The sequence below is a fragment of the Arachis duranensis genome, chromosome 9 (assembly GCF_000817695.3).
Source record: "Arachis duranensis cultivar V14167 chromosome 9, aradu.V14167.gnm2.J7QH, whole genome shotgun sequence".
NCBI classification, from domain to species: Eukaryota; Viridiplantae; Streptophyta; class Magnoliopsida; order Fabales; family Fabaceae; genus Arachis; species Arachis duranensis.
This window is the reverse complement of record NC_029780.3, coordinates 119,348,145-119,375,901: the sequence shown is the minus strand read 5'-3', so window position 1 is coordinate 119,375,901 and position 27,757 is coordinate 119,348,145. Positions and strand designations below refer to the sequence as shown.

Here is a 27,757-nt window from a genome sequence, read left to right as displayed (position 1 = left end):
TGTCGATCTAAATTTGATTTTAGTGTAACTAAAAAATAATATAATTTTATCAAATCTAAAATCAAATAAAAATATTAAAAATAAATCTAATTATTATTTAAAGTAAAATTCAAATAAAGATGAACCTGATTTCATTCACCTATGTACACACTCCTAATGCTATATATTAATTTCATGTATCAATTATATAACAGATCTTGTAGTAGTTGGTATTTGGTAAGGATATTTAATGTGATAATGTTATGCTTTGTAGGTTGTAGCCGAACAAGTTCCTTTTTAAAATTAATTAAATTCTCTAAACAATCAGCAAACTAATTAAGGCTAAGGTCAATCCTTCTCATGTGAAAGCATAGAACGTGGATACATGATTGACCCCTCCCCCCTGCATAGTATAGGCATGGCGTTCAAATGTCAATGGAAGAATTAGAAGTGACGTGGAAATGTATATATCATAGTAACTACCCCTTTTGTTTTCTTGCCTTTTAATGATAATAATATAACTAGGTTAATTTATTCAAGTGTTTTCTGCTGCGCCCATATCCCTAAACAGCTAGCAACGCCATTCATTTTTAATGCATCATTTAACTCGGTAAACATTGAAGAAGTTTGGTCCAACCAAAACAAGTACCTCATAATTCAGATATGAGTGACACAACTGCGCCATATATTTACTAACCGTAGCAAGTTTGGTAAGGTTACAGCAAGTAGGGGTGGAAGCGAGCTGACTATTCACTGGGATTTCTCGTCGAATTTTATTAAATAACCCTAAATTTTTTTATAAAACCTATTAATTAAAAAATCATGTTATAAGTTTTAAAAACATTTATGAAATTGTTGGGAAAATTAATTAAAATATTTTTTATAAAAATAAATTATTTTTAATATAAACTTTTAACTATTTGACTAATATTAAAAAAACCCGAAAAATAAATTAATAATGTACTGTCCTATTATTAGAGTTTGTTGAGTGTTCTATTAAAATTTTTGGAGTAATTCTAATTTTGTGAGATCTCATACACTGTGTGCCAATCGATTCACCATGGCAGCAATTGTTATACTTACTAATCAGCACCATAGTGCGATTAAAGATGAGGAGGAACAGATAATTTATTTCGGGAATGAAGATATCCAAGAAGAATTAGAGAGATTCTCTTGGAGTTTGGTAGGAAGACTACTAGCAGATAAATAATTCAGTGCTAAAATGCTAGAATCAACAACGTATACTATCTAGAGGTAGTCAGAGAAATTCAAGGTACTAGATCATGGTGGTAATATGTTTTAATTTTTTTTAAGAAAGGAGACTGATCTATTGAAAGTTGAGAAAGGAGTGCCATGGTTCTTCCATTCCAAGTTTCAAACAAGAAATAGGAAGAATAAAATTCAAACTTTGGAGAATGAAGATGGCACAATTGCACCTCTTTGTAAAGAAACAAGATAAACAACTCTTTGTAAAGAAACACATGCTTGATGATTTCCTGCCATAAAGTATAGCAATTTTCGAGAAAAATAGAAAGTATACAAAATAAAAATTATAAAATAAAGTGAATTGATAACACTGGATATCGGACAACCATCATTGTAAAAATTAAAATGCAAATCAGAAGACATACTTTTACGGATTCATATATATCTTCAAACAACAAGCTAAGATCACACTAACCCGACTTTGATATCTTTCGATACAATATTTATTAGGTTTCGAGAACCTTAGCTACACTACAAGAAAAACACACATTCAGGTACACTTGAAAAGTGTAGCCAAAAGTGAAAAAAAATGATGCCTTAGGCTACGGCTACGCTTTTTGGGCTACGGCTACGCTTTTTGGGGTGATTCCTATTCGGCCGTTGCCTATTCTCAAAGGCTATGCTTTTCTGCACCAAGGGCTACGTTTTTGGCGTTTGGGAATAGGCTACGCTTTTCAAGTGATGCTGTCCAGGACCAAAGACTACGCTTTTCAGCTTTCATTTTTCCAGAATAGGCTACGCTTTTCAATGCTACTGCATCACTTATAAAGCGTAGCCATATTGTATACCATATCTACTTTTTATAAGCGTAGCCTTAGATCCCTCTTTTTTTTTGTATACTATAGCTACTGTATATAAGTGTAGCCTTAGGTCCCTCATTGTTTTTTTTATTTTCTATATATATATATTCTAATAATTTTTTTTCTAAAACCTAATATTTAGTAATATGATTATATATTACATGTATAATAATTTTGTATTTTTATTTGAATGAATTGAATATTATAAAATAAAAATAAATACATAATTATACTAAATAATTTCTTTAAATAAATACATAATTCTATTCTACGTGTTAGCGTCTTTTTGAGACTGCTGAGAACAATTTGCGAGTCCTTGCTGCCCAAGACAAATAAAAAAGAATTCCACGACTCTTTGAAGTTCCTTGCTATGAGAAGCCTTCATGTTTCATGAACATTGCATAAAGCAGCTCATTCCATGTATCAGGTACACCATGCAGACACTAGTGGCTGCAATCTTGCCGATGGAGTGCCGCCGTGCCGCCATTCGGACCAAGATAGTAAATTGATGAGTGTCCATCTTTTCTCTGAGCTGTCATCTCTGTTATATTCAATATTTTTAACTTGACAAGTTCAGTGCTGTTTTTGTGTGATGATAGCAATGAATTGTCTATTTTGAATTGTGACCAGTTATCATTAGGCACTAATGACATGTTAAGCTCTGGCAGTGTTTCCAAATGACAACTTCCACCGCTTCTCCAATCTCCACTTCTGTTCATACATTATTGGATAAATATATGTAAAACTTGGAAGGCAAAATATAAATCATAACAATTGTTGCAACAAATTACAAACCTGAAGTGCACGGGTGTATATGTACGAAAGAAAACTTGACTCTTGTTAAGATTTACAGTATCTTGTATCCAATTCAACACTGTCTCCATTAACTTCTTATATGCATCTTCCACCTTCATTTCCATCTTAACTTCCATACCTTGTTGGAAATAACAGCCCCTGAGCAAATATGAAAAGGTTTGTTTATCGAGATTCCAGAATTAATCCATGTATTAAATGATTCTTAAAAGTTAGCACAACACTGCTACTAGCTCAAACAACTAAACCAAAATAACTGTAAAAATTACAGACAAAAAAATTGTAACTGCCATGCAACCATTTAACCACAAATTCAGCACAATCATCATTTAGCAAGAATTAAATTGATATAATCATCATTTACTTAATTTGAATTAATAACTTCAAACTTAACTACTTAAAGCATGCACTACTCAATCATTTTTTCCATGAAATGGAATTTTGTAACTCATCAATATGTTCATATATTTCTCTGTAAATAAGCCCCCATATTAGGCATTCACTTTGGCTTCATTCAAAATTTTAGTTGAACCTCAGATAGAAAAGAGAAATAAAGCTGACAGAAACATACCAAGATAAAGTCTTATTGGATGTTGAAAGATAGTTCACGAGCATACCCAAATTTCTCTTGAGGACGCCACGAACTACACTTGAAGTCTGAAAGGGGGGGGGAAATTAAAAAATCATCCTCGACAAAACATTAAGGTGTATTGACAGGTATTAGTCATCTTAAATTTTTCTCTTTAAACCATACTCACAACCAGCAAAGCATACAAAATTAAAGATGATTTTTTAAATGCAGAGGTTTCATAGTTGTTTCATGCAGGCTACCTTTATCACCACATCTTTTATGGAAAGACTCATGGAAGTTTACAGCATCATCTGAGAAAAAGTACCTAAAGAAGTCTTCAACCTTTATCTACAGTTTGTAAATTTAAAATTTTAAAATTTCTAATAAATTTACAAGACTAATATTACTAAAGTCAACAAGGGAAAACTTGAAAATGAAAAAAATGGTATTTTTTCTAATAAGAAATACCAGAAAATCAGCTTCTGCAACACCTGTGTATTTTTCTGGGACTGCACATTAGAAAATAAGCTCAGATCAGCAGAGTTTTTGAAAAAATATGATGGATTAATAAAATATATTATAAGTTAAATACAATAGACATTTTTTTTATCTTTTTTATAAAAGAATAATTTCATTAAGATTTAAGGAGAAGTATAATATGATAAAAAAGCAAAACAAAGGATTCATCTATAAAGCATGGCTTTTCAAATCCTAAACACAATGGGCATGAAAAATTGATCAATTTTGCTTAGGCAAAGCAAAGTTTCCTAGGGTTATATATTTAATATTTTTTAACTTCTCAGACCATAAATAAACAGAGGGGTTGGAGAATTTCAAACGGGATCAATCAAGTCCGTTTACCAACTTCTATTTGTAAGAAATCCCATTTCAATTTGGTTTCTTTTCTTATCAACAACAGAACCAACTTTCCCACCAATAAAAGTCCTCGACTCATATATATCCACCTGATCGAGAGCAATTAGAAGTAAACATACTAGATAAAATGCATTAGCTAGAATATCCTAATAAATTTAACACCATAATTGTGTTAAGAAACTGACCAAATCACTCCCCTTTGCTTCAAAAATCAAGTTTACCATGTACACCATAACATCTAATTTCAAAATAACATTTTCTTCGTTCCATACTGATAAGTCGCTTTGACTTTTCACATATATTCATAAATCAAAGTATCAAAATGACTTATAAAATATGAAATGGAGGAAGTGTGATATTAAAGATTAAAGGAGCTAAACCTCGTGTCCTTGATCCAAGAGTTCCACTGTAGTTGACATGCCAGAAAGCCCATCTCCAATGATGGCAACTTTTAGCTTTGGTCCTCGATAATGTTCTGGCTCCGGCGAAAACAGCCCTTTTGGCGCTGGCAGGAAACCATTTCATTCGTCAAACTTACAGCTCAGCTCAATTACTTAATAACTAAACCTGGTAACATGGCAAACTAGATTCATTCATAAGCTCACACCACTCCCCTATGATATGTGTTGCGTACTCAGGTTTGAGACTTGATTAGGGTCAATAGTGGATGAGAACTCTTAATATTTTGTGTATAACTGTGTGTGTAGTATAGGTGTGTGTTGTGATATTATAATACTCAAAATTATAGGCTATCCAATTTATGACAAAAAAAAAATATAAATAGAAAACTGAAATATAACATGAGTAACATGGTGAATATGCAGCTAGCATACATAGTAATTAAAATATTTAATAATTGGACTTACAATGTTCCAGCGAATTGTGTGCTAAGATAAGCTTGGTCTTCAGGGAAGAACCTGGCAAGGCCAAAGTCTCCAATCTTGGGATGAAACTTATGATCAAGAAGAATGTTGCTTGCTTTGATGTCTCGGTGAACAATTCTTAGATGTGAATCCTCATGAAGGTACTGCAATCCCCTTTCCACGCCTAGAACAATTTGGAACCTAGTGCTCCAATGCAGGAATCGATCAGCATTGTTCCCTGCATGAGGGGAACATTCAAAGTTTCAATTTGCTCTGTTTAACCAATCCTAAGCTCTTGTGGGAATTAAAAAAAGAAGGGATACCATATATGAAGAGGTCAAAACTTCTGTATTCACAATCCTAACCATCCTTCACAATCCAGTATTCACCCACAGGCACAGAAATTCAGCAAAAATTAATGAAATTGAAAGTTCAAACACTCCCCTTCCCTCTCTTCCAGTCCAATACAACTTCTAAAATATATTGTTGCCTACAGAGACATCGAAATTAAAATTGAAATGAGAATGAAATGAAAGTTGGGATCTGGGTGTGTGTGTGTGAAAGGGGGGCGTGGTGGCAGTGGTGAGTGATGGTGAGAATGAGTGTGAGTGTGTGGGTGTGTTAGGGAAGGGTTTTCAACAATTAATTCGAAGGTGATTTGCGAAGGTGAGGGGTGAAACTTTTTTCTGATCAGAAGGTGAAAGTGAGGGTATTCGAAGGTGAGTGTGATTTGGTGATAAGGAAAAGAAAAATTACTAAGTGTTTGTGTGCATTTGGCCTAGATACATTAGGCTACGCTTTTAAAGTGCACCCAAAACTTAATAAATAGGCTACCCTTTAAAAGCGTCTCCTTTGATATGAAAAGTGAACCTATAGATATCAACCTACGGCTACGCTTTATAAGTGATTTCTATAATACCTAAGGCTACGCTTTTTAAATGATGCCGCATTTGTGTATCATTTTCTCTTATAAAAAGGCAACACGGAGAAAAGCGTAGCCTATTCTATAAATAGGCTACGCTTTTCAAATGTAGCTTAAAAAAAGTGTGGCTGAATGGGTATTTTTCTTGTAGTGCTAATCTGTTTATTAGCTAATGAAGCTATCGAATTCATATATAGAAAAAATTTTCTTAGGGCAAGAAAAAAAAGTAACGATTCCTTCAATACCGGTGCGAATTGAAACATGAAAGAAAGAGGAGAAGAACCTGAAAATTGAAACACGAAAGCAACGATTCCTTCAACAAGGGCAAGACCGACATTGACACCGAGCAAGAGATGCGGAAAATAGTTGCCGCCTTCGAGCTCCGACATTTTCCCACATTGTCCCTTGTTGTATTCGCTTTTGGAAGGAATTGGTTAAAAGAGGTGGTGCTGACGCTAACGGTAAGGATGCTGGTAATGGCGACGAGGAGACGAGGCGGAGAGGGAGCGGAGGCTAACGGCGCAGCGAGGGTGGTGCTGGTGACGGCGGGGATGTAAGCTCTTCCAGGGTAGCCAGGGTGAAAGAGTGACCAGGGGATGTTGGGTAGCCAGGGTGAAAGAGCCCGATTAGGGTAGCTAGGGTGAAAGAGTTGGGGGACCGGGTTGAAAGAGCTCAATTAGGGTTGGGGACGGGTTGCGGGCCAGGTCATTAGGGTTTTTAAAAAAAAAAAACACTTTTTGGCCACGCTTTTAAAGCGTGCCAAAAGAGTACCAGGATATGGCTACATTTTGTAAGTGTGGCCGTAATGAAACCATGTCGCCACGCTTTTAAAATGTCCCTGTTTCTCTCTATGGCCACGCTTTTGAAGCGTGGAAGAAAAAAATTTTTTGGCCACGCTTTTAAAGCGTGCCAAAAGAGTACCAGGATATGGCCACGTTTTGTAAGCATGGCCGTAATGAAACCCTGTCGCCATGCTTTTAAAATGTCCTTCTTTCTCTCTATGGCCACGCTTTTGAAGTGTGACAGAAAAAAACGTGGCCGTTTCTCTAATCAATTGCCACCCTTCCAAAAGCGTGGCCGTTGACCCTTTTTGCCACGTTTTTGAAGCGTGACAAGAAAAAATGTGGTCAAATCTCTATTCAATCACCACCCTCACAAAAGCGTGACCATTGACCACTTTTGGCCACTCTTTTAAAGCGTGAAAAAAAAAACGTGGCCATAAGCCTTTTTTCTTATAGTGATCCCTCCCTGGTTGCTGAAGAAGCGCGAGCTACAGTGAATGAACTCTACCACATGATATGAATTTTTCCATTTTTTAGGTTGTCTTTAGATATTTTAGTTGGATCTTTACAATTCTACCCCCTTGCTGTAGTCCAAATTTGGACCGATTATTTCTTTGGAAATAAAATTAACTACCTTGAAAAAAAAATTATAGTCTTTTTGTTCAAAGAAAAAGTTTATGGATTGTATGGTTATAGTATGTGACATTTTAGAATACTTTTAATATTAATTTAGATTTTTTAAGTTTATTGTTTTGAATTCTAATTCATAAAATGGACTTTTTAAATAGGCTCGTGGGCTTGTCAGACTTTAAACTGGCAGGGACCGAATCTGAAAAAAAGGCTTATGAAAAGTAACAGGCTTAAACTTGGCTATCTATTTACCACATGGACTAAACTCGTCAAAGCTAAAGTTCCGCTCGGCTCGACCCATTTCTACCCTTAGTAGCAAGTATTAGTGTATTAGCCAATTAAAATTAAACATTATTTCCAAATTCTTTTGGTTTTCCACAGTGTTCCATAGTTCAGCAGACTAAAGACTAATTTGTCGTAGATTGGAGTTCTATTTAAGAGTTTGTCGTTAGCCAATGAGTTACTACTTGTACAAGATAGCTGTAGAACAATAAACCCTGCTATAGATGATTTAAACTACAATGTGAAACAATGAAAACTAGAAAACATTAATTTTCTTTTGTCATATATACATAGCCCCACTCACTCGTACACTAATTTTAACTACAACCAGGGACAGATTTATGCATAAGCCAGTGGGGGCAATTGCCCCACGTGAAATTTCAAATAATAGAGAGTAATTCTTAGTGAAATGTCAAGATTGCCCCCACTATATAATTACTTTTGCCCCCAGGCCCCAGCCCAAAGCCCCAAATCCCTAAACTGTTCTTCTTCTCCCTTTCTATCTAAATCCCTAACTACTCCAGCCTCCACCCTCTAACCTTTAATCCCTAGAATTACTGCCGCGGTGCCGCCAAACCGCTACTTCGTGTTTTTGCCGCTCCGCGACTCCGCCAGTGTGGGCTGTGTGACAGTGTCACTAACTCCCTATCACTCCGCATTTCTGCTCCCCACAACTCCGTGACTCCTTGTATCGCCACGATTCTCTCGCGTGGCTCCGTCCTCCGTCGGTTTCTCCTTGCATCGCCGCGATGCCACGTCTAGTGGTTCTCAGGTTCTACCTTCTTTTGTGTCACTGCTTATGATTTGTGTAGATCTGCTGCTGTACTCCTCTTCTGCGTTTCTTCTTTTGGCACTCAGCAATTCGGCATCTGATTCTGCGGTTCTGCCTTCTTCTTCAACAAATATCAATTTCTTCTGGACTTATGGAGTTCTGGTTCATCTTTTTTTTTCTACAATCCTCTTCTCTGTTGCCGCTGGCGCCGCACCGCTACTGGATTATCCTTCTGGAGTTTAGTCTTGGACTCTTGCCTCTTGGTACATGATTGGGAACCCAAATCAACCTATCAACTTATCAAGAGTGGTAAACAACAAAAAATTCTCAAGTCTACCAAGTAACCAATTAATTATAGCATATGTATATTATAAATAAATAAGCTTTTGGGGTGGGGAATGGCCGAATGGGGATTTAGAATAAAGAAATGGTTTGTGACTGAATAAGAATCAATAGTTAAGAATCAATAGGTCTTAGGTCAGGTGGTATTGTGTTGGTTTTCTTGTTAAGTTGAAACAAGAAATTATGAGCAACTAACCAAATTCATTATGTTCATTGAGATTCAAGTTTTGTTAGAGTGTTATATTTTTATGTGACTGAATAATAATCAATCGTTAGCACATAGTTCATATACTTAATTCACTTAGTTGCTTCATTCATTTTTTCGCTCATTTGTTTCATTGTTTGATAAATGATAATTTGATATAGTTGGTTTATGAATTGTGAATTTGTGATTGAATTTGTTCTGATATATAATTGATACTTTAGTTTCATTAATTTATTTGTTAATTATTTTTGTGTATTGAGTTATTTTGAATTTGAAATTTGGGATATTATTAATTGCTAGTTTGCTGCTGTTGTTAATGGATCAATTTTTTATTTATAATTTTATACTGAACTTCTCAATTTGAGAAGAATTGTAAATTAATTTTATTAATTAATTAATTTAGGTTTATAATTTTATTCTATTAGTAATGGAGAAATATTTCAAAAGAACTTCATCATTAAAGATTGGATCCCAAAACAATTCATTGACCTCTTCTAACAAGAGAAGGTTTTTAGAATTTAAAGTAGAAAGTCTCATAGCAGATCTAGGACAACGACCAAAGATTTCAAGTTATCATCCAAACGACAAAGACAAAGTTAGATGTGTATATTTGCAAAAAGGTCCTTGTCAACTAGGGACTCATGATTTTTTGCAAACTGCTTGTGGTTCTTCTTTTCGAAAATTTAATCCTAGTTGGTTTGATGATTATGGCAATTGGTTAGAGTATGGTATATCAAAGGATGTTATTTTTTGTCTTTGTTGTTATCTTATGAAACCTGAGAATGAAGGTGGCGATGCTTTTGTAACCAATGGCTTTTCAAATTGGAAAAAAAAGGAGAGATTACAAACTCATGTTGGAATTCATGATAGTGCTCATAATCAAGCTTGGCGAAAATGTGAAGCACTTATGAAGCCAAAACAACACATTAGATTGTATTAGATTTTTTTTGCGACAAGGATTGGTCTTTCATGGTAATGATGAGACAGATGATTTTATTAATCAAGGAAATTTTTCAGAACTTCTAAACTTTCTTGCACAACATAATGAAGTGATTGATCGTACTTTTAAAAATGCTCATGGAAATCTTAAACTAAGAGCTCCCTCAATTTAAAAAGATATTATAAGAGCGGCTACAAGTGAAACGACAAAAGTTATTGATAATGATCTTGGGGATGAATTGTTTACTGTTTTGGTTGATGAAGCTCGCGATATTTCTATTAAGGAGCGCAAATGTCAGTTTGTTTAAGGTATGTGAATAAAGAAGGGCAAGTTAGGGAGTATTTTCTTGGTCTTGTTCATATTTCTAATACTAATGCTTATCTCTAAAATTAGCATTGGAGTCATTATTAGAAACATATAATTTAAGTTTATCAAGAGTACGTGGCCAAGGATATGATGGTGCAAGTAATATGCAAGGAGAATTTAATGGTTTGAAAACTTTGATATTGAAAGAAAATTCTTATGCTTTCTATGTACATTGCTTTACCCACCAACTTCAGTTAGCTCTTGTAACGGTTGCAAAAAAAAAGTTGAAATTGCTTTGCTTTTTAATTTGTTAACCAATTTGTGCAATGTTGTTGGAACTTCGTGTAAATGAAGAGATATGCTTCGTGATAGTCAAATGACTAAGACAATTGAAGTATTATAAAGTAGAGAAATTTCTAGTGGAAGTGGTTTGAATCAAGAAATAGCTTTGAAAAGAGCTGGAGATACCAGATGGGGTTCACACTATGGAACTATACTTCAATTAATTTCTTTGTTTCCTTCTGTGGTCAATGTTCTTAAATATGTTGAGGAAGATGGAAATAATTCAGAACAAAGAGTTGAAGCATGCCATTTATTGAATGTCATTCAATCCTTTGAATTCATTTTCAACTTGCACTTGATGAAAAATATATTGGGAATTACTAATGAATTATCTCAAGCGTTACAAATGAATGATCAAGACATTATAAATGCTATGGCATTGGTTAAAGTGTCTAAGCAATGGTTGCAAACTATAAGAGATGATGGTTGGTCTCTTTTACTTGATGAAGTCTCATTGTTTTGTGACAAACATAATATTACCGTTCAAAAAATGGATGATATATTTGTGTCATAAGGAAGATCAAGACGCAAAGCTCAAAAGATCTCAAATTTGCATCCATTTCAAGTTGAGAAATTCTATCAAGTAGTTGATAGACAACTTCAAGAACTCAACAATCGTTTTACAGAGGTGAATACTGAATTGCTTCTTTGTATAGCTTGTCTGAATCCAAGACACTCATTTCTTGCGTTTGATAAGGAGAAGTTGATCCAATTAGCTCAATTCTTTTCATTAGAATTTTCTTCAACTCAACTTTTGGTACTTGATAGTCAACTTGAGAATTTCATATTAGATGTGCATTCTGATGATCAATTCTCAAACTTAAATGGGATTGGTGCTCTTTTTTAAAAATTGGTTGAGACTTGAAAAAATATTGTTTATCCATTAGTGTTTCTTCTTTTGAAGTTAGCTTTAGTTTTGCTTGTAACAATTGCATTAGTTGAAAGAACTTTTTCTGCTATGAACATCATAAAGAGTTGGTTTCGCAAACGTATAGAAGATAAATTTTTAAATGATTGTTTAGTGACATATATAAAAAGAGAAACATTTGATTGTATTGATAATGAAAATATTATTCAATCTTTTCAAAATATAAAATTCAAAAAAATAAAATTTTAAATTATTTATTATTTTAAATTATTTTATTATTTTAATTTATTAATTAAATAATTTGAAGAATAATCATATTTTATAATACTATAATATAATTATAAAAATTATCATTATTATACTATATATTTTGTCTCCACTTCACTGATAAAATTTTTTAGATCCTTCACCGACTACTACCTAACTCGTGTTAGGTATCGAAGCATCTGCGGCTATTTAAGAGGCCAATACATCAGGCACTCTTACAGATGCCTCAGCCAGTGATTTTTTTGGTCATGTCAGCCACTAATTTAAGATGAAAAAGTCATATCAAAGCCTTTTTGTAAATACACTACATACAACATATCTGTAACAAGAAAAACCCTGGTGCTCTTTTTAGAGATGGTTTTGGTCGGACAAACCCAAGCAAACCAAAACCCAGCTGCATTCAACCTGGTGCTTTTTTAATCCAAAATTTGTGGGTCCAAGTGGGCTTCTCCTCAACAAGAAAAATTCGCTCCTAACGCTTCTGCGTCATCGAGTTTGCTCTCGCACGAGAACATAGCGTGATAATGTATATGTTAACCAACCTTATCAACAAAGTCGTTGTAGTATAGTGGTAAGTATTTCCGCCTGTCACGCGGACGACCCGGGTTCGATCCCCGGCAACGGCGTTTTACCTTTTTGGGTTAGTTTCTTTCCTCCCGCTAACACCTGTTAAGCACATACTTGGGAGTGGTTGTTCATTACTAAAACACTATTCGATTCATTTGATATGTTTCTCTTGAAACCAATTATATACATGTCAATGGTTCAATTCCTTGATAATTTAAAGACACGAAGACAAAAAATGTTGTGTATGAATTGTTATGGAATCCATGCCTGATGAGATAATAGCTTCCTTTAAACAATGCTTGATTTATATAATGTAGCTTAGTGTATTCAATTGATGGTGGAGTAATGTGTGACAGTGACTTATATGGAAAGAGGGATATAGAGCGTTGATCTTGATGTGGCCCTGAAATCAGAAATAGGCTTTGAACTTTGTATAATTTTGGACTCAGATACATAAATGGGGATAGAATAGAATAGGATGCTATCTTCTGACACCAAAAGCTGCATTCTTATTCAATGCAAAAGCTGATGGATGATGCTGCAGCAGCAACACTAAGCTCTGAGGTGTTGCTTATTAAGCTAATGTGGCAAAGTTATTATGAACACACAAAAATTGTGCTGCATCTTACTCACTCTGCTTCACCAACCCTATCTCAGTATATATCTTCTCTTTTTTTTCTTTTTCATTATATATAAATATATATGTTGTCAGTTAGTGAACATAACTCAAGTGAATTATGATATTTTATTGCATGGACTTGATTCATTGTGGGGTGTTTTGTTTTCCTTTTTCTTTTTCTCCTTGATTTGAAAGAAGGAAAATTGATGTTGTATATATTAAACTCCATCCTCAAGAAAAGCCATTGATGATGAGATGGATAGCCATGCGTGAGAGTGTAATCTTTTTGTCCATTAATGAAATTAATTATCTTTGATTAGATAGAAGCATTTCCTATATATAGTAGCTAGAATGTGATGGAGATGTAAGTGGAATCTTTCAACCACACGTGTAGAAGCTACTTTATGATGTGAGATATTCTGATTTCACTGATTTTAGGTTTTGAATGGTGACACTAACATAACATTATCTTAGAATTGCACGCACATTCCTTGATGCTGCTGCTTCCACTTTTATTTTATCATTTTTATTTATTTCATTTCATTGAGTCATATATGGACAATCAAAATTTGATTTACTCAGCTTGAAGATAAGATCTAGCTCCGGATCTGTACAAGTTTTGGATTATGAAGTTTCATGATTATCATTGAAGAATGAATACAATTTACAGTATGCCTAAGTGTTCATATTATTATATAGGAAAAATATATATTAATTAAAATCAACAAATAAAATTATTAAAATATCAGTATTTCACAAACATTTGATATTTTTTTATGAGGAGTGCTAGGGTCAGTAATTTTTGTGTTTTGTAACCATCAATTAGCTATTAATAGTATTTTTAATGGTGTGAGATTAAATCTAATAGTGTGGAATCATTTAATTTTCTTTTGATGGTTAAATGCTGGCCAACTTTTTAAAAAATTGGTGATCTCAAGACTTTTTTTTTTATTATATATACACTTAATATGTTTCCTAATAGTCAAATCACTATAAACTGGTGGAATTAATTAGATTACATAATTATTTACATATATAATTTTCTATTAAGGCAATAATTATTCTTAAATGAATTTAACTTATAATGCAATATATTATTACTTCATTCAATATCATGCAAAACCTTGTTTTTGCTAGCAATGGATATAGTCGTATATGCTGAGAGATTGTTATGTTGGTTAATTACTTAGTGAATAATTAACACTTGATTAATCCATTAAAGCTGTACGTACAATTAGTAGTAGTACTTAACTATATATATATATAGTAATCCACTAATAAGGTATAATTAATGTTGCTGAGAACATAAGTCATAAGGTATTTGCCATGTAAATATATACATTATTCCCATTATGGCATACATATAGCATTATTCTTTTAACAATAAAATCCTTTAACAGAGAGGTGGCTATTTGAACATCTCAAAAGCCTCTCTAATACTATGCGTATATGTGCACGTGACATTGTGACCGGTGAGTTTGTTCCTTCAGAAACAAGCATAAATTTGAGGAATTGAGATTATGGGGTTGTGGATCAAGTATTCAAGTATATATATTAATTAACAACTATATTAGGTGATGATGTTGATTATATTGCAGGCAATGGGAGTGTTGTGAATCACGAGAACTTCACGTGCGATTCTGACTTCCTTGTTTAGTACAACAGACCCAAATTAATCTTATTTTAATTATTTAAGTTTCAGGTTGTAATTAAGTGGTAACAAAACCATGCGCTAAGATATATAATAAGAAAAAGTATTAGAGATACATTGGTGTAAACTTAAATAAACTTCCCCTTGTTAAATTGGACCACTTTGATCACAGTGTATTTCAGACATTAATGTTACCTTCTCTATCTCCAATGTTAAAGGCTCACACGGTAATTTGTCCAAATTTTAAACGAACAAAAGAACTAGTGCTAATAACTATCTACCTCTATTCATCATCAAATCAATGGATACCATGAATACTGGTTTATGAATGTTAATAATTCTGTGTTACCATGGTCATCACTTAGCTTATTATATTATTTCTTTAAATTAAATTCAATAGTTGAAGTTGGGATTGGTTAGTGATTGATGTTTATTTTAGACTTTTAACCAATAAAGGGAAGACAGAGGGAAGACAGACCTTACACTATACTCTCTCTAGTCTCTAGCTAGTAGTGAAATAAAGAAAGGAAATTTCTATAGCATGCATTATATTGTAAAAAATCTTATATAGTTTTGCAAGTTTCTACGGCAGGATCATGTAGAATTTCTTGTCAAGTGTTGAACGAGATTTCTTCAAAAATTACGATAAATGACAATTTTGTGTCATTCGATAACATTGATAAAAGAAATATTAATACTATTTATTCTAAAATTTGAAAGACTAAATTAAAACTTCACACAAAATATTGTAACAGAAATACAGAATCATAGGTAGTAGTATATATGTATTTTTAAACAAAAATAAATTCCAATCATTAATATATATGTATATAATAATTTGATTTAGTTTATCATTTATAATAACAATATTCTCTTAATCATAATTTTTTCTGTTAAATATTTTTTTCATCTTATATTATTTATTTACAAGGTTCAAATTTATTAATTATAAAAATTCAAAAGTATTATTTGTACCTAAAAAAAATCGTCATCAAATCAGTTATTATGTATTTATTTATCAATATATATTATTTAAATTATTTTTAATATATATTTTATATTTTATCATATATTATATACGATAGTTCATAATTTTTTTACGTACATGTCATTTTACATTGTTGATCTGAATTAAAGAAAATAAATGATAAGCCACTTAATTAGCTTCAACTGGTCAAAGTCAAATAAAATAAGTGAAGGTGAGAATAGCAAAGCCTAATTACAAAGGAGATGTTAAAAGAAGCAACAAATTACTGACACAAAGCACCTAATTCCATATTAAGTGTTTAAAATTGCAGAACCTGGAAGACAAGATAGAACAACAAACAATTAAGTAGTTATTTAATTAATAAGGTGTATTTTTATAACAAGAATTTATTTATTATGTGCTTTATCGATATAGGTTAAAATTACAAATTAAATTTTTTTTTATTAAAAATACAATCCATTTAAATTTTCATGTATTTATTTATTATTTTTTATTTATTAAATAAAAATATTTAAAATATTTTACTAATAATAGTTTTTATGTGTCTTTAGAACATATATTAACTAAATTCTTGTAACAATTTCATTTAAAAGAAAAAAAGAAAAAAAAGTTGTCAATGTAAGTGATTAGGGAAAAGCACGAGGTTAACCAAGTGGGTGCTCGTGCTGCATTTGCCTCAAAATCATTAATCTATCATTAGTTTAATTAATCACTTAGCTGGCTGGCTCTTCTAATCATATCATTGTTTATTACTTTATTATAAATAAAAACTTTATGTCGCTTCCTATGGAATCTTAGTCAAAAGCTTGAAACTTACGTAGTCTTTGCCTACTTTTTTTTTTCTTATTAGGCCTTTTGTGATGCTGTCCAAGAAAAATAGAAAATGAGTAAAGTGGTATTTAAGTATTTTAGCACGGTTGAATTAAATTCTAATTTTAATCTTTAATATTTTAAATATTTTATTTTTAGTCTAAATTTTTTTTAACAGTTTTATGTAATTATATCGTTAAATTTGATACCAATAATTAATAATATTATTAATTAAGTTATATACTCTTTTATATGTTAAAAAATATAATTAAAATTTTTTTGTAACATTTTTTCAATTTTTTTGTACAAAACTATAAATCCTAACAATCAATCATCAATGCTTCAAAATTAAAATAAAATTTTTTATATTAAACATCGTTGGTGGATCAATTTTACTTGTATGATGAAATTAAATACGACTCTTCAATATGCAAACTGTTTGTATCAAATTTAATGGCGTGACAATATTAAATCAGTTTAAAATTTTTTTAAGATTAAAATAAGACGTTTGAAAATTTTTGGAATTAAAATAAAACGTCGAAACTTTAAAGACTAAATTAAAATTCGACTCAAAGGTTGGAAATCAAAATAATATTTTGTAATATTATTATTATTATTGTTATTAAGTTTTGATCCTTTACATAATTAATTATTGCTTGCATGGTTATGCAAATAAAAGGCACTTTATTTGCTTAAATTTTAATTACCCTTTTTGGGAAAGTTATTGGATTTTGCAGTTAAAGAGAAAGAAAACACAATATGAAGGGGTCAGAAAATTCTTGGCCTATTGTTGATGTGTAAGAATCTTGTGTGGTTCAAAGCCATGGCTGGCTCTCATGCAAATAATCTCATTACTGCTTCCATATTCTTGTTGTCTCCTCTAAAGCTGTCAGAACCCTTTAACATATATAATTATATATACATATACATACATATATTCCCATATTCATTCAGTTTGTTTTTTCATATCTATTTTGCAGCTTTTTTTGCCTACTCTTTCTAAACTAATATCAACACAAGAATCTCCTATCTAAACTAACAAATAATTATTCCAAACGAAAGCATATGTAGTCAGAATCAATATCAAAGACGAAGTTGATTTGATGCAGATTTTATAGATCACCTAATTTAGTATTTTTCTTGTTATTCGTCTCTCATTGTCTAGTCATTCAGGTAAATTACTACACTTTTTTTATTTTAAATTAAGGAATCATATGTGGTTGAAATCATTAACAATTCTCTTTAGAGTTATAAGAAGTGGATCTTTTTGTTATTGATAGCAATGACAAAAATGGCAATGAGATAAATTTTTTTGGTTATGTCTTTTTTGTTTTTTTTGTTACTTTAGTTTTTGTTATATATTTTTGTTTCACTTGTTGTGTTCAGCTTCTTTGTTCAAAAAAAAATATCTATTCTTTAAGATAATTATATATTAAATTATAAGTACCTTATTATATATTCTCAAATTTTTCAAAATAGAATCTATCATTAAATAGATAAAACTAAAAATTCAAAAGTTTAAAAATTCAACTGATAATTAACTGAGATTATACCAAATATTAAATATATGCGTGTGTATTTTTTAAAAGATATTTTTTGTACTCTATTATTTTAAATCCATTAAACATTAAAAAAATCAAAACAGTTATATTAATTTATTGAATTTTTAACTGATTTTTTGGTTTTTTTATCAATTTGGTAACAAGTCTCTGAATTAGACCTATCTAATGATCGGTTTTTAGTAAACCCAATCGAATCGACTAGTTCGATGATTCTCAAAAGCATGCATTTTCCTTAGCTTTCTCAACAAGCCAAAGTCATTTTTTTTTTCTTTGTGATGGGATTAGGCACTGAAGATTTTAATTTTGATGAGGTTAGGCTCACCAAATTCAGTATCTTGTTTTATTGAGTGATCAATAATTTCTTCACTTTGTACTGTTGGGATATGAACAATTTTAACCATGGCATATGCAAAATTTGACACTAATAACTGGGGCCCTAAGACTGAGTATCTTTATTCTATATAGAGTCAAAGTAGTGATAATTAATTAAGTTAGATGCCATTGTGATTATGATTGTGATCTAATCTTAAACACCCCCTCTCTCTTTTTTTCTCTTAATGGTGGTTGTTAACCTGTTACATATGAATTGAATTCTTATGCATGATTCAACTTAAGCAACCCTCTATCCATCAGTCGTCATTTCCCTGATTATGTGGATCCAACTTAAGATAAGGCAGAAACAACAAAACAATAAGCATTATTATAAAGAATTAAAAAAAAAAAAAAGAAAAGGCTTTTGTCTTCATAGACAACCAGAAACTCACCTATCATGCACAAATTAAGGGCACCTTATTATTTTAAAGAACAAAAAGATTGGTATGTTTCCAAGTTCAATAAGTTTGTAAAGAAATAATTTTTTTGGATAAATCACATAAATAATAAATTGTTGTAGCCTGTAACGATTTACCAGTGGGTAATATTTACATCCATACAATTTATTTACATGATTTACACTAATTGTAGTTCTAATCATGCATAAACCATGATAAATTAATCTAGAATGGGAGAGGAATTATGCTGGTAGTTGGTGGCTACAATACATAGGCAATGTATAGAGTGTGAGATAGGAAATGAAAATGAGAGAGTTGGTTGTTTTATATGAATAAGAAATGGTGGAGTGGTATTCACAAGTGGCGAGAGTAGTGGGGTCCAATACCCTGTGTTGTCTGGTTGGTTTGGAGGCACTGCACACCCTTTCATGCCCCATCAGTCCCCTATGTGTGTTTGGACCACACCCTTCCCCTTCTTCTATAAGAACCCTCTCTTACTCTCTCACACTTCATCATTCATTCATTCATTCATTATCTTATTCTTATTAGAGACTACATACAACATTGCAATAACAATAACATAAGATGAAGATGGGGAGTGCTAGTGCTACCATGGGAGGATCAAAGAGAAGGATGTCATCATCAAGCAGAGGATTTGGTGGAGTCTTGAGAGAGCAAAGAGCTAGGCTTTACATCATAAGAAGATGTGTTGTCATGCTTCTCTGCTGGCATGACTAGTTCTTCTTTTCTTTTTCTTTTCTATCTTCTTTTGATTCATGGTGGAATGTATATAGCTCATCAATGATGAGGGATCAAATATTATTATGGTGGAGAGAAAAAGGAAAAGAGAGAGGGAAAGGGTAACAATTTTTTGTATGCCTAGGCTTTTATGTACATTAGAATAGCCACCAAAATTATTATTAATGGTAACAATTTTCTCACATCATTCTGTTCTTAACTTCTTCCCTTCTTTCTTTCTTTTATATATTTATATATAGAATATAAGCACATAATTAAGTTACTTTGTTTATGGCCTCTACATTCTTCAGAACCTAGTACCAATTGGATAATGTATTTTTTATTTTCCTTTTCCTTTATATATATATATATATATATCATTTGTTCTTCTTTGTATGATCTCAGTCTCTGATGAGATTTTTGAAGAATAATAATTCTGGTTGAGGAGTATGAGTCCCCGTAAATTTTTCCTTCAGGATTTTCATGAGAGGAATATTTAACTTAGTTTTTCACTAAGCACAAAGGGAAGAAAGGATCTAATGAAATGGTGGCTTTTCCTTAGATTTTTTTGGAATATTCAACAGAAAAAAGCAGTTAATAACATTAAGATTATATCTGCAATGACTGAAGTGCTTGTTTCTGTAGTTTCACAGAACTACAGAAATTGTAGAAGTGTTTTATATGAAAATTTTTGTAATTATCTAATATTTATTGAGACAAGACTTTGTTATGGTACAAATTTTTTCTTCAAACAAACATTTTATGGATATCTATATTTATCTTGTAATATTTCTACATTTCTATTGGTTATTAATCGTTAATCTAGTAGGGGCAAAACTTTTGGTTCATAAAATAACTAATTATTTATATCATGATACTTTCATTTTTAAGAAATTCTTATAAGCTCTTTGAACTTTGAAGATTCTTAAAAATATAATTAAAAAAAGGATTACATTGTAATATTCATAAATCATAACTAGTGTATTAAAGTCATGAATAGTATACAAAGTGCCACTTTTCTCCTTGTCCTATATGGGATTCTCTTTTTTCCTAAGAGATAGCACAGTCTATTATCTCTTAAACAAGAGGAATAAAGTTTTAAAGTAATAAAGTAGAGATTATGAAAGAAAAAAACTTTGTATATGAAGATTAGTTCATGGCAAGTGGCATCAATAATTGAACATATATTGTAGGCCCATTAATCATTTGAAGTGAAGATTTTGTTGATGACTCTATAGCATAATGTAACTGCTAGGAAGTAACTTATTTTATTTTTTGGTCAACAAGTTATATAACATTTTATATGGTTTATGGAATCTACCTTTTTTTTATTTCCCACTTTTACCCAAAAGGGCAATATCAATAAAGTTGTTGCAGCTTGAACCCAAAGAGTGTTTCCTATGGTGAAATGTATCAAGTGCTTGCCTTGCCCTTACAAGGGGGAAATAATGTACTAAATGCATTAAGGAGTTGTAAAATTTTAAAGGTTAAATTACTCTCCACTCCCTGAAATTTCGCTAAATTTATAATTAAATTCTTATATTTTAAAAATTTTTAATTGAATTCCTACATATGTATTAATTTATAATCACATTGTTTTTATTCTAAAAGTAAATTATTTAAGGTAACGTTTGAAAGCAGAGATTAAAACTAAAATTAGAGATTGAAATTCAGTATTGTATTTGATAGTAAAAAATTAGAACTAAAATTTCAATTTTAAAACACAAAATTTTAGTTCTTTTCTGAAAATTTTAAAAACAGAAATTAAAACTTTAATAACATTTATTTTTAAAATGATCCTCTTTCAACTTTTCAAATTTCAAATTTAACCATATCTTCTCTTTTTTAACAGGATACTTAGATATGACTCAACTATGTATACTTTACACTAAACACAATACAGAAATTTAATTTAGTCTTTATCTCTCAATTTTTATCATTGTCTCTCAATCTTTACACCAAATATATGCTAGTAGTGTGAGATAGATGAAAATATTTGTATAATATTTATCTTAAAAATGATCTAATTATAAATTTAAAATTAATGTAAAAATATAATTAAAATTTTTTAAAATATAAAAAACTAATTATAAATTTAAAAAAATTATAAGAACAAACAAAATAGTTTAACTAATTTTAAACTTTTTACTTTAACTCTTATCCATGATTGGTAATTATAATATCAAATAAATATTTATTTCAATTATTAAGGTTTTTTTTATTAAAGATAGTATTGGTAAAAAAAGTGCGAACTAAATAAAAATCTAAACGACATGTACAAATATAAATAAACTAAATAAAAATCTAAACGACATGTACAAATATAAATAAACTAAGGTCAATTCTATGATGAAGAGGATTCTGTTTGCATAGAATAAAAAGTACTTAATCTTATTTTAAAAATAAACAAAAAATAAAATGATATCTTTCATGTGATAGCTATTTAACCATCTATTAAAGAATATTTTGATCTCTTTATTATTTTTTCTCTCCACCATAACATGTACCATAAACTAATAGGTCAATTTCATATTAACATACATCAAAGTCGTTAAAGGGACATTTGCTACCACCCAAATAATTTAACCAATAAAGAAAAGTATACTAAATAATAGAAGGGGATATGCATGTATGCATGCGTGTTGAGAAAGAGTCATTAGCCTTTAAACTCTCCCTTTTTTTTTAGATTATTATTTTGTTCATCTCTTTAGAAAAATGAAGCTTAAGAAACTGTTGGGGAAACATGAATATGTGCTCAACTGAGTAACTAAGACAAAGACCTATCTGGTTGGTGTACACTAACACTAGGGGAATGGATCTTGTTGTCTTCCATTCCTTGTGAACTTTTGAATGTGGCTTGATCCTCTTGTCTTCAACCTAACAACACCATCTAACACTTAACTAATTTAAATTATTTTATTTCTCTAATGTGATCAATGCTTTATGTGCTTGGTTCATTCATGCATTCAAGTTAGTCAATTTTTAAATCAAGGTATTAAGAAAAGGGAGATTTAGAATTGCAAGACAGCACCACCGTTTGAGGTGAACCAAGGAACAAAAGTGGTCAAATCTCTTTTGTGTTGAATGTGGGCCCCACTGAATTATTGGATTCCAGCCCATATTCACGTGTGCCACGTCTACACCTTAATGGGCCTACTTACCATCCAATATTACTATCCTCTCCTTTTTCGATATTTTAGGATCAACACACATTTTTTGTTTTTTTTTTTTCTTTGTCGGAGAACAATTTATTTTATAAATATTTATAGTTGTTCACAATCAGAACTGTTAATATATATATATAAAAGAATATTTATGTGAAGTACTAGTATTTTGTTAATAATAACACGAGCTACTATTACATACATTTTACCATTATTTTTTGTGTGAAAATCTTGGATATAACATTTGTGTGCAATTAATGGAAGTAAATGTGACTTGATTCAATCATTCAGTATACATTCAAGATTAATTAGGAACTTACTGATTTAATTGGTTAGCATATATATGCATTAGTTGGTAATTAAAGTAATTAGCTAGTTAGCTCTTAGACATTTTTTTACAAGTTGATTAAGTTAATTGAGGAAATTGTTAATTGGCTGGACATGTATATATATTCACACAATATAACTAATTGCAGTGATTCTTTTTTCTTACTTAATTCATTTTCCCCAATTTCACATTCAAGAACCCTCTTTCCATTCTCTCTCTCTTCATCTCAGTTCTTCACTCCTCCTCCCTCATCTCCATTTATGCCTTCTCTCTGGAACTCACTCAACAGAGATTGATGATAGCTCATCACTTCTGCGCACGTTTTCACATGGTGTGGTGAGTGTGGAAGAGGTGATAGTTTTCGATCAATGAGTTTAGGAGAGAAAGTTCTAAATTCGCCTCTGCGAGTTCATCAATCAATCTTTGAATCAATTCTCCAACATTCTTCGTCTTTAAACATTCTTGATCTCGATCGAAAGGTGGAAATCGCGGTGAACGATGACTGACGCTGGCCAAGATCCAACTGATAGATCCTCAAATCTACTGCTGCCTGAATCAATGAATGTTCATCAACTTGCAAATCTGCTGAATCAACTCTCTATGCTGCAAGCTCAAATCTCAAGATCTGGTACGAGTCTGATTACTGATCCCGTCGGTCCGTATTTCATACATCCAGGTGAGAGTCTTGGAACGTCTTTGATCTCGGTTACTTTGAATGCCAGTAATTACCATAGTTGAGGTAGAGAGATGTTGTTAGCCTTGAAGTTGAAAAATAAACTACATTTTATAGATGGATCAATAAGAAAACTAGAACCGGATGATGCATTGTATGAATCTTGGGAGAGATGTAACACTTTAGTGGTTTCTTGGATAAATCGTTCACTTAGTGCTGAAATTTCTGCGAGTGTGATATGGAATAACGTTGCTTCGGATTTATGGAAGGACCTTAAGCACAAATATTGCCAGGGAGATAGATTTGGTAAATTTATGAGATCCATTGTGGTGAAGAGAAAAGTGGTGAAATCAGTAGCAGCAACCACTCTGTTAGTCAATTGGAAGAGAGTGAAACCACAATTGAACTGAACTTTGGTAAATTGTACAAAATTTTGTGCAATTTACCAAAGTTCAGTTCAATGCATAAATCAAGTGCATCCGAACTTATAATGGACCTGAATTTTTGCTCAGTGAATACTTTGCCAAGAGCAGAATTATTCACCAAATTACTTGTGTCGAAACCCCACAACAGAATGGAATTGTTGAGCGCAAGCATCAACACATTCTGGGTGTAGCTAGAGCTTTGCTGTTTCATTCAAAACTACCAAAATTTTTTTGACAATTTGCCATAGCTCATGCTGTTCACCTAATCAATCGGGTTCCAAGTAGTTTGTTGAACAATTGTAGCCCCTATCAAATCGTTTTTCAACGCTTACCTGATCTTGATAATCTGAAAATATTTGGCTGCTTAGCCTTTGCTAGCACCTTCACACAGGGCAGAACCAAACTAGATTCCCGATCTAGAAAATGTGTTTTTCTGGGATTCAAAGATGGTACCAAGGGTTACCTTCTATTCGACATTCACACAAGAGACACATTCATTTCTCGGAATATAATTTTCTATGAAAATCACTTTCCTTATCCTGTACATGCCACCTCTCCTGATTTTAACATTTTCGCTGAGTCGTCTGCTGCCACTCACGCCATAAATCATGATCATTTATCTTTTTCTGACGCAAATCCTTTTGATTACACTACTTTTAATTCCATTCATCCTATGCATTCCATTGATCTGTGTTCTAATGCTCCCATCATGGCAGCTCAGCATCCCATTAATCATTCATCTGCACCTCCTTCGATTGAGAATTCCTAAAGCACATCTCAACCCACACAGCATGTCATTGATTCTCGCATTCATTTAGATAATTCTGCATCTATTGCCATTCTCGCATCTACATCTAGTAGGCCCTTTAGAGTTAGGAAACCCCCATCATACCTCAAGGACTATCATTGTATGTTAGCCAACACGGGTTTAGTTCCTCCCTCTACTCAAAAGTATCCAATTTCTAACTACTTATCATATAATAAGCTCAATTACAATTACAAATCCTTTTGTTTGGCCACTTATCCCAATCCCGATCCTCGCACTTATGAGGAGGCTGCTGCCCATTCTTGTTGGAGAGAGGCAATTCAAAGTGAGTTGGAGGCTTTGAAGTTAAACAACACTTGGAGAATTAGCAAACTTCCAGTTGGCAAGAGAGCCATCGGTTGTAAATGGGTCTTTCGAACTAAGTTTCATGCTGACGGGACCATAGAGAGAAGAAAGGTCAAGTTGGTCGCAAAGGGGTTCACCCAAATTGAAGGGGTTGACTTCATTGACACCTTCAGTCCGGTAGTTTGCATGACCACTCTCAGGCTTGTCCTTGCTGTTGCAGCAGCCAGAGATTGGCATCTCAAGCAACTTGATGTCAACACATCTTTTTTGCATGGTGACTTGAATGAAGAAGTTTATATGAAGCTTCCTCCGGACCTACAAGAGCAACCAGAGATGGTTTGTCGATTGCAGAAATCCCTCTATGGATTACGTCAAGCAAGTCGCCAATGGAACTTGAAGCTCACTGCCACGCTCATCGATTCAGGTTATAAGCAATCCACCTCGGATCATTCACTTTTTACTCGCATTTCTAGCTCTGACATCACAATCATTTTGGTTTATGTTGATGATCTGGTTCTCACCGGTGATGACATCTCAGAAATTGGCCGCATCAAGGGTATTCTTCATGATAAATTCAAGATCAAAGACATTGGTGGCTTGAAATATTTTTTGGGTATGGAGATCGCTTGCTCGAAGTCAGGTATTCATCTCTGCCAGCGCAAATATGCTTTGGACATCCTTGAAGACTTTGGTTATTTAGACTGCAAACCAGCAAGCACTCCCATGGACTATTCCACCAAATTATCCTCTGAAAGTGGGACTCTTCTTTTTGATTTTGTCAATTATCGACAATTGGTTGGTCGTTTGATGTATTTAGCTAACACCCGCCCTGATATTTCTTATGTCATGGGCCGTCTGATTCAGTTTGTTGATTGCCCCACAACAGCTCATCTCGAAGCAGCCTTTAGGGTCTTGAGATATCTCAAAGGATGTCCCACCCTTGGTCTCTTTTTTCCATGTGACTCAGATTTTAAGGTTTCTGAATTTTCCGACTCCGACTGGGCAGCTTGCATCGACACTCGACGCTCTGTTACAGGATACTGTTTCTACCTGGGTAATGCTAACATTAGTTAGAAAAACAAGAAACAAACCACTGTCTCTCGTTCGTCTTCTGAAGCCGAATATCGCGCTTTGGCCAATGACACTTGTGAAGCACAGTGGATCTCCTTCATCTTCCAGGATCTTGGCATGCCTCTGACATCACCCATCACTGTCTTCTGTGATAATTGATCTGCCATCCATATTGCTGCAAATCCGATCTTCCATGAACGCACTAAGCATATTGAAGCCGACTGTCATATCACTCGTGAAAAGCTTAAAGCTGGGTTGATCCATTTACTGCCAGTGTCATCCTCCGACCATCTGGCTGATTTTCTGACCAAACCATTAGCGTCAGGGCCCTTCTCTGCAAATCTGTCCAAGCTAGGATTGCTCGATCTTCACACCCCTAGCTTGCGGGGGGTGTGACTTGATTCACTCATTCAGCATACATTCAAGATTAGTTAGGAACTTACTGATTTAATTGGTTAGCATGTACATGCATTAGTTGGTAACTAAAGTAATTAGTTAGTTAGTTCTTAGACATTTTTTGACAAGTTGATTAAGTTAGTTGAAGGAATTGTTAATTGGCTGGACATGTATATATATTTATACAATGTAACTAACTGCAGTGATTCTTTTTCCCTGCTTAATTCATTTTTCCCAATTTCACATTCAAGAACCCTCTTTCCATTTTCTCTCTCTTCATCTCAGTTCTTCACTCCTCCTCTCTCTTTCTTTCTGATTCTTTCACTTCTCATCTCCATTCATGCCTTCTCTCTGGAACTCACTCAACAGAGATTGATGAAAGCTCATCACCTCTGCGCACGTTTCCACAGTAAACAATTTCTGTCTTCTTTTTGTTAGAACTTAAAATTCTTAATATTAATTAAATAAAAAAATTATATTCTAATATTAGTAAAATTAAATTCATATTAAAAAATAGATGAAATTAAGTCTTTTATATAAAGTTGACAAAAAATATTAGTGAAGTATTTATTTTTTTTTTTCACAATATACATAGTAAAAGACAAATTTATTGTAAATTTAAACTTCATTTAAGGGTTTGTCGTCAACTAATAAATGATTACATGTATAAAATTAGATCGAGTAAGAAATATTCCTTCCTTCTCATAAAACAGTTTAAAATTAAGTTTTACATATGAAAAAAAACTATACTTGAAGAGGAAAAAAAATTACACAAGAAATTTTTAACAAAGAGTTGTGTCACTTGTATTATCATTTTTTTGTATATTTTTATATACATCTAAATTTTAAACTCAAATTTAACTTTTTATTTATTATATTTTATGTAAATAATTTAAATTTAAAATTCAGAATTTAATCAATATTTAAAATTTAGAATGTTTCATTTTTTACTTTTATTTTTCTTACATTTAACAACACATTTAATTTTGGAGATCGTTTATTATTTCAATTTATATTAGCACACCATATTATATATTATATGAAGAATTTTAAGTGTT

At 32.2% G+C, this 27,757-nt stretch overlaps 2 protein-coding genes and 1 non-coding gene across 3 annotated transcripts; 2 read left to right on the top strand and 1 right to left on the bottom strand.

Moving 5' to 3' along the window:
- Window positions 1-2,363: 2,363 nt before the first annotated feature.
- Window positions 2,364-6,479, bottom strand: LOC107468021 (uncharacterized). Its single transcript, XM_016087269.3, has 7 exons — window positions 6,374-6,479; window positions 5,172-5,406; window positions 4,686-4,810; window positions 3,898-3,938; window positions 3,430-3,515; window positions 2,841-2,999; window positions 2,364-2,756 (listed from the first exon to the last, which is right to left on the bottom strand). The coding sequence occupies exons 1-7, from the start codon at window positions 6,477-6,479 to the stop codon at window positions 2,489-2,491; spliced, it is 1,020 nt and encodes a 339-aa protein (XP_015942755.2). The 3' UTR covers window positions 2,364-2,488.
- A 5,901-nt stretch (window positions 6,480-12,380) lies between these two features.
- On the top strand, window positions 12,381-12,452 carry TRNAD-GUC (transfer RNA aspartic acid (anticodon GUC)). The gene has a single exon. It is a non-coding gene; the product is annotated as a tRNA-Asp (tRNA).
- Window positions 12,453-19,293: 6,841 nt separating this feature from the next.
- Window positions 19,294-19,734, top strand: LOC107468001 (small polypeptide DEVIL 4). The gene has a single exon (XM_016087237.3). The coding sequence runs from the start codon at window positions 19,379-19,381 to the stop codon at window positions 19,529-19,531; it is 153 nt and encodes a 50-aa protein (XP_015942723.1). The 5' UTR covers window positions 19,294-19,378; the 3' UTR covers window positions 19,532-19,734.
- The last annotated feature ends 8,023 nt before the right edge of the window (window positions 19,735-27,757 follow it).

Coding starts and splice junctions, on each gene's coding strand:
- LOC107468021 (XM_016087269.3), bottom strand. CDS start 6,479: ATGTCGGAGCTCGAAGGCGGCAACTATTTTCCGCATCTCTTGCTCGGT. Junction 5,407..6,373: donor TTTCGTGTTTCAATTTTCAG/GTTCTTCTCCTC, acceptor CCCCTCATGCAG/GGAACAATGCTGATCGATTC. Junction 3,516..3,897: donor TTGCAGAAGCTGATTTTCTG/GTATTTCTTATT, acceptor CCCCCCTTTCAG/ACTTCAAGTGTAGTTCGTGG.
- LOC107468001 (XM_016087237.3), top strand. CDS start 19,379: ATGAAGATGGGGAGTGCTAGTGCTACCATGGGAGGATCAAAGAGAAGG.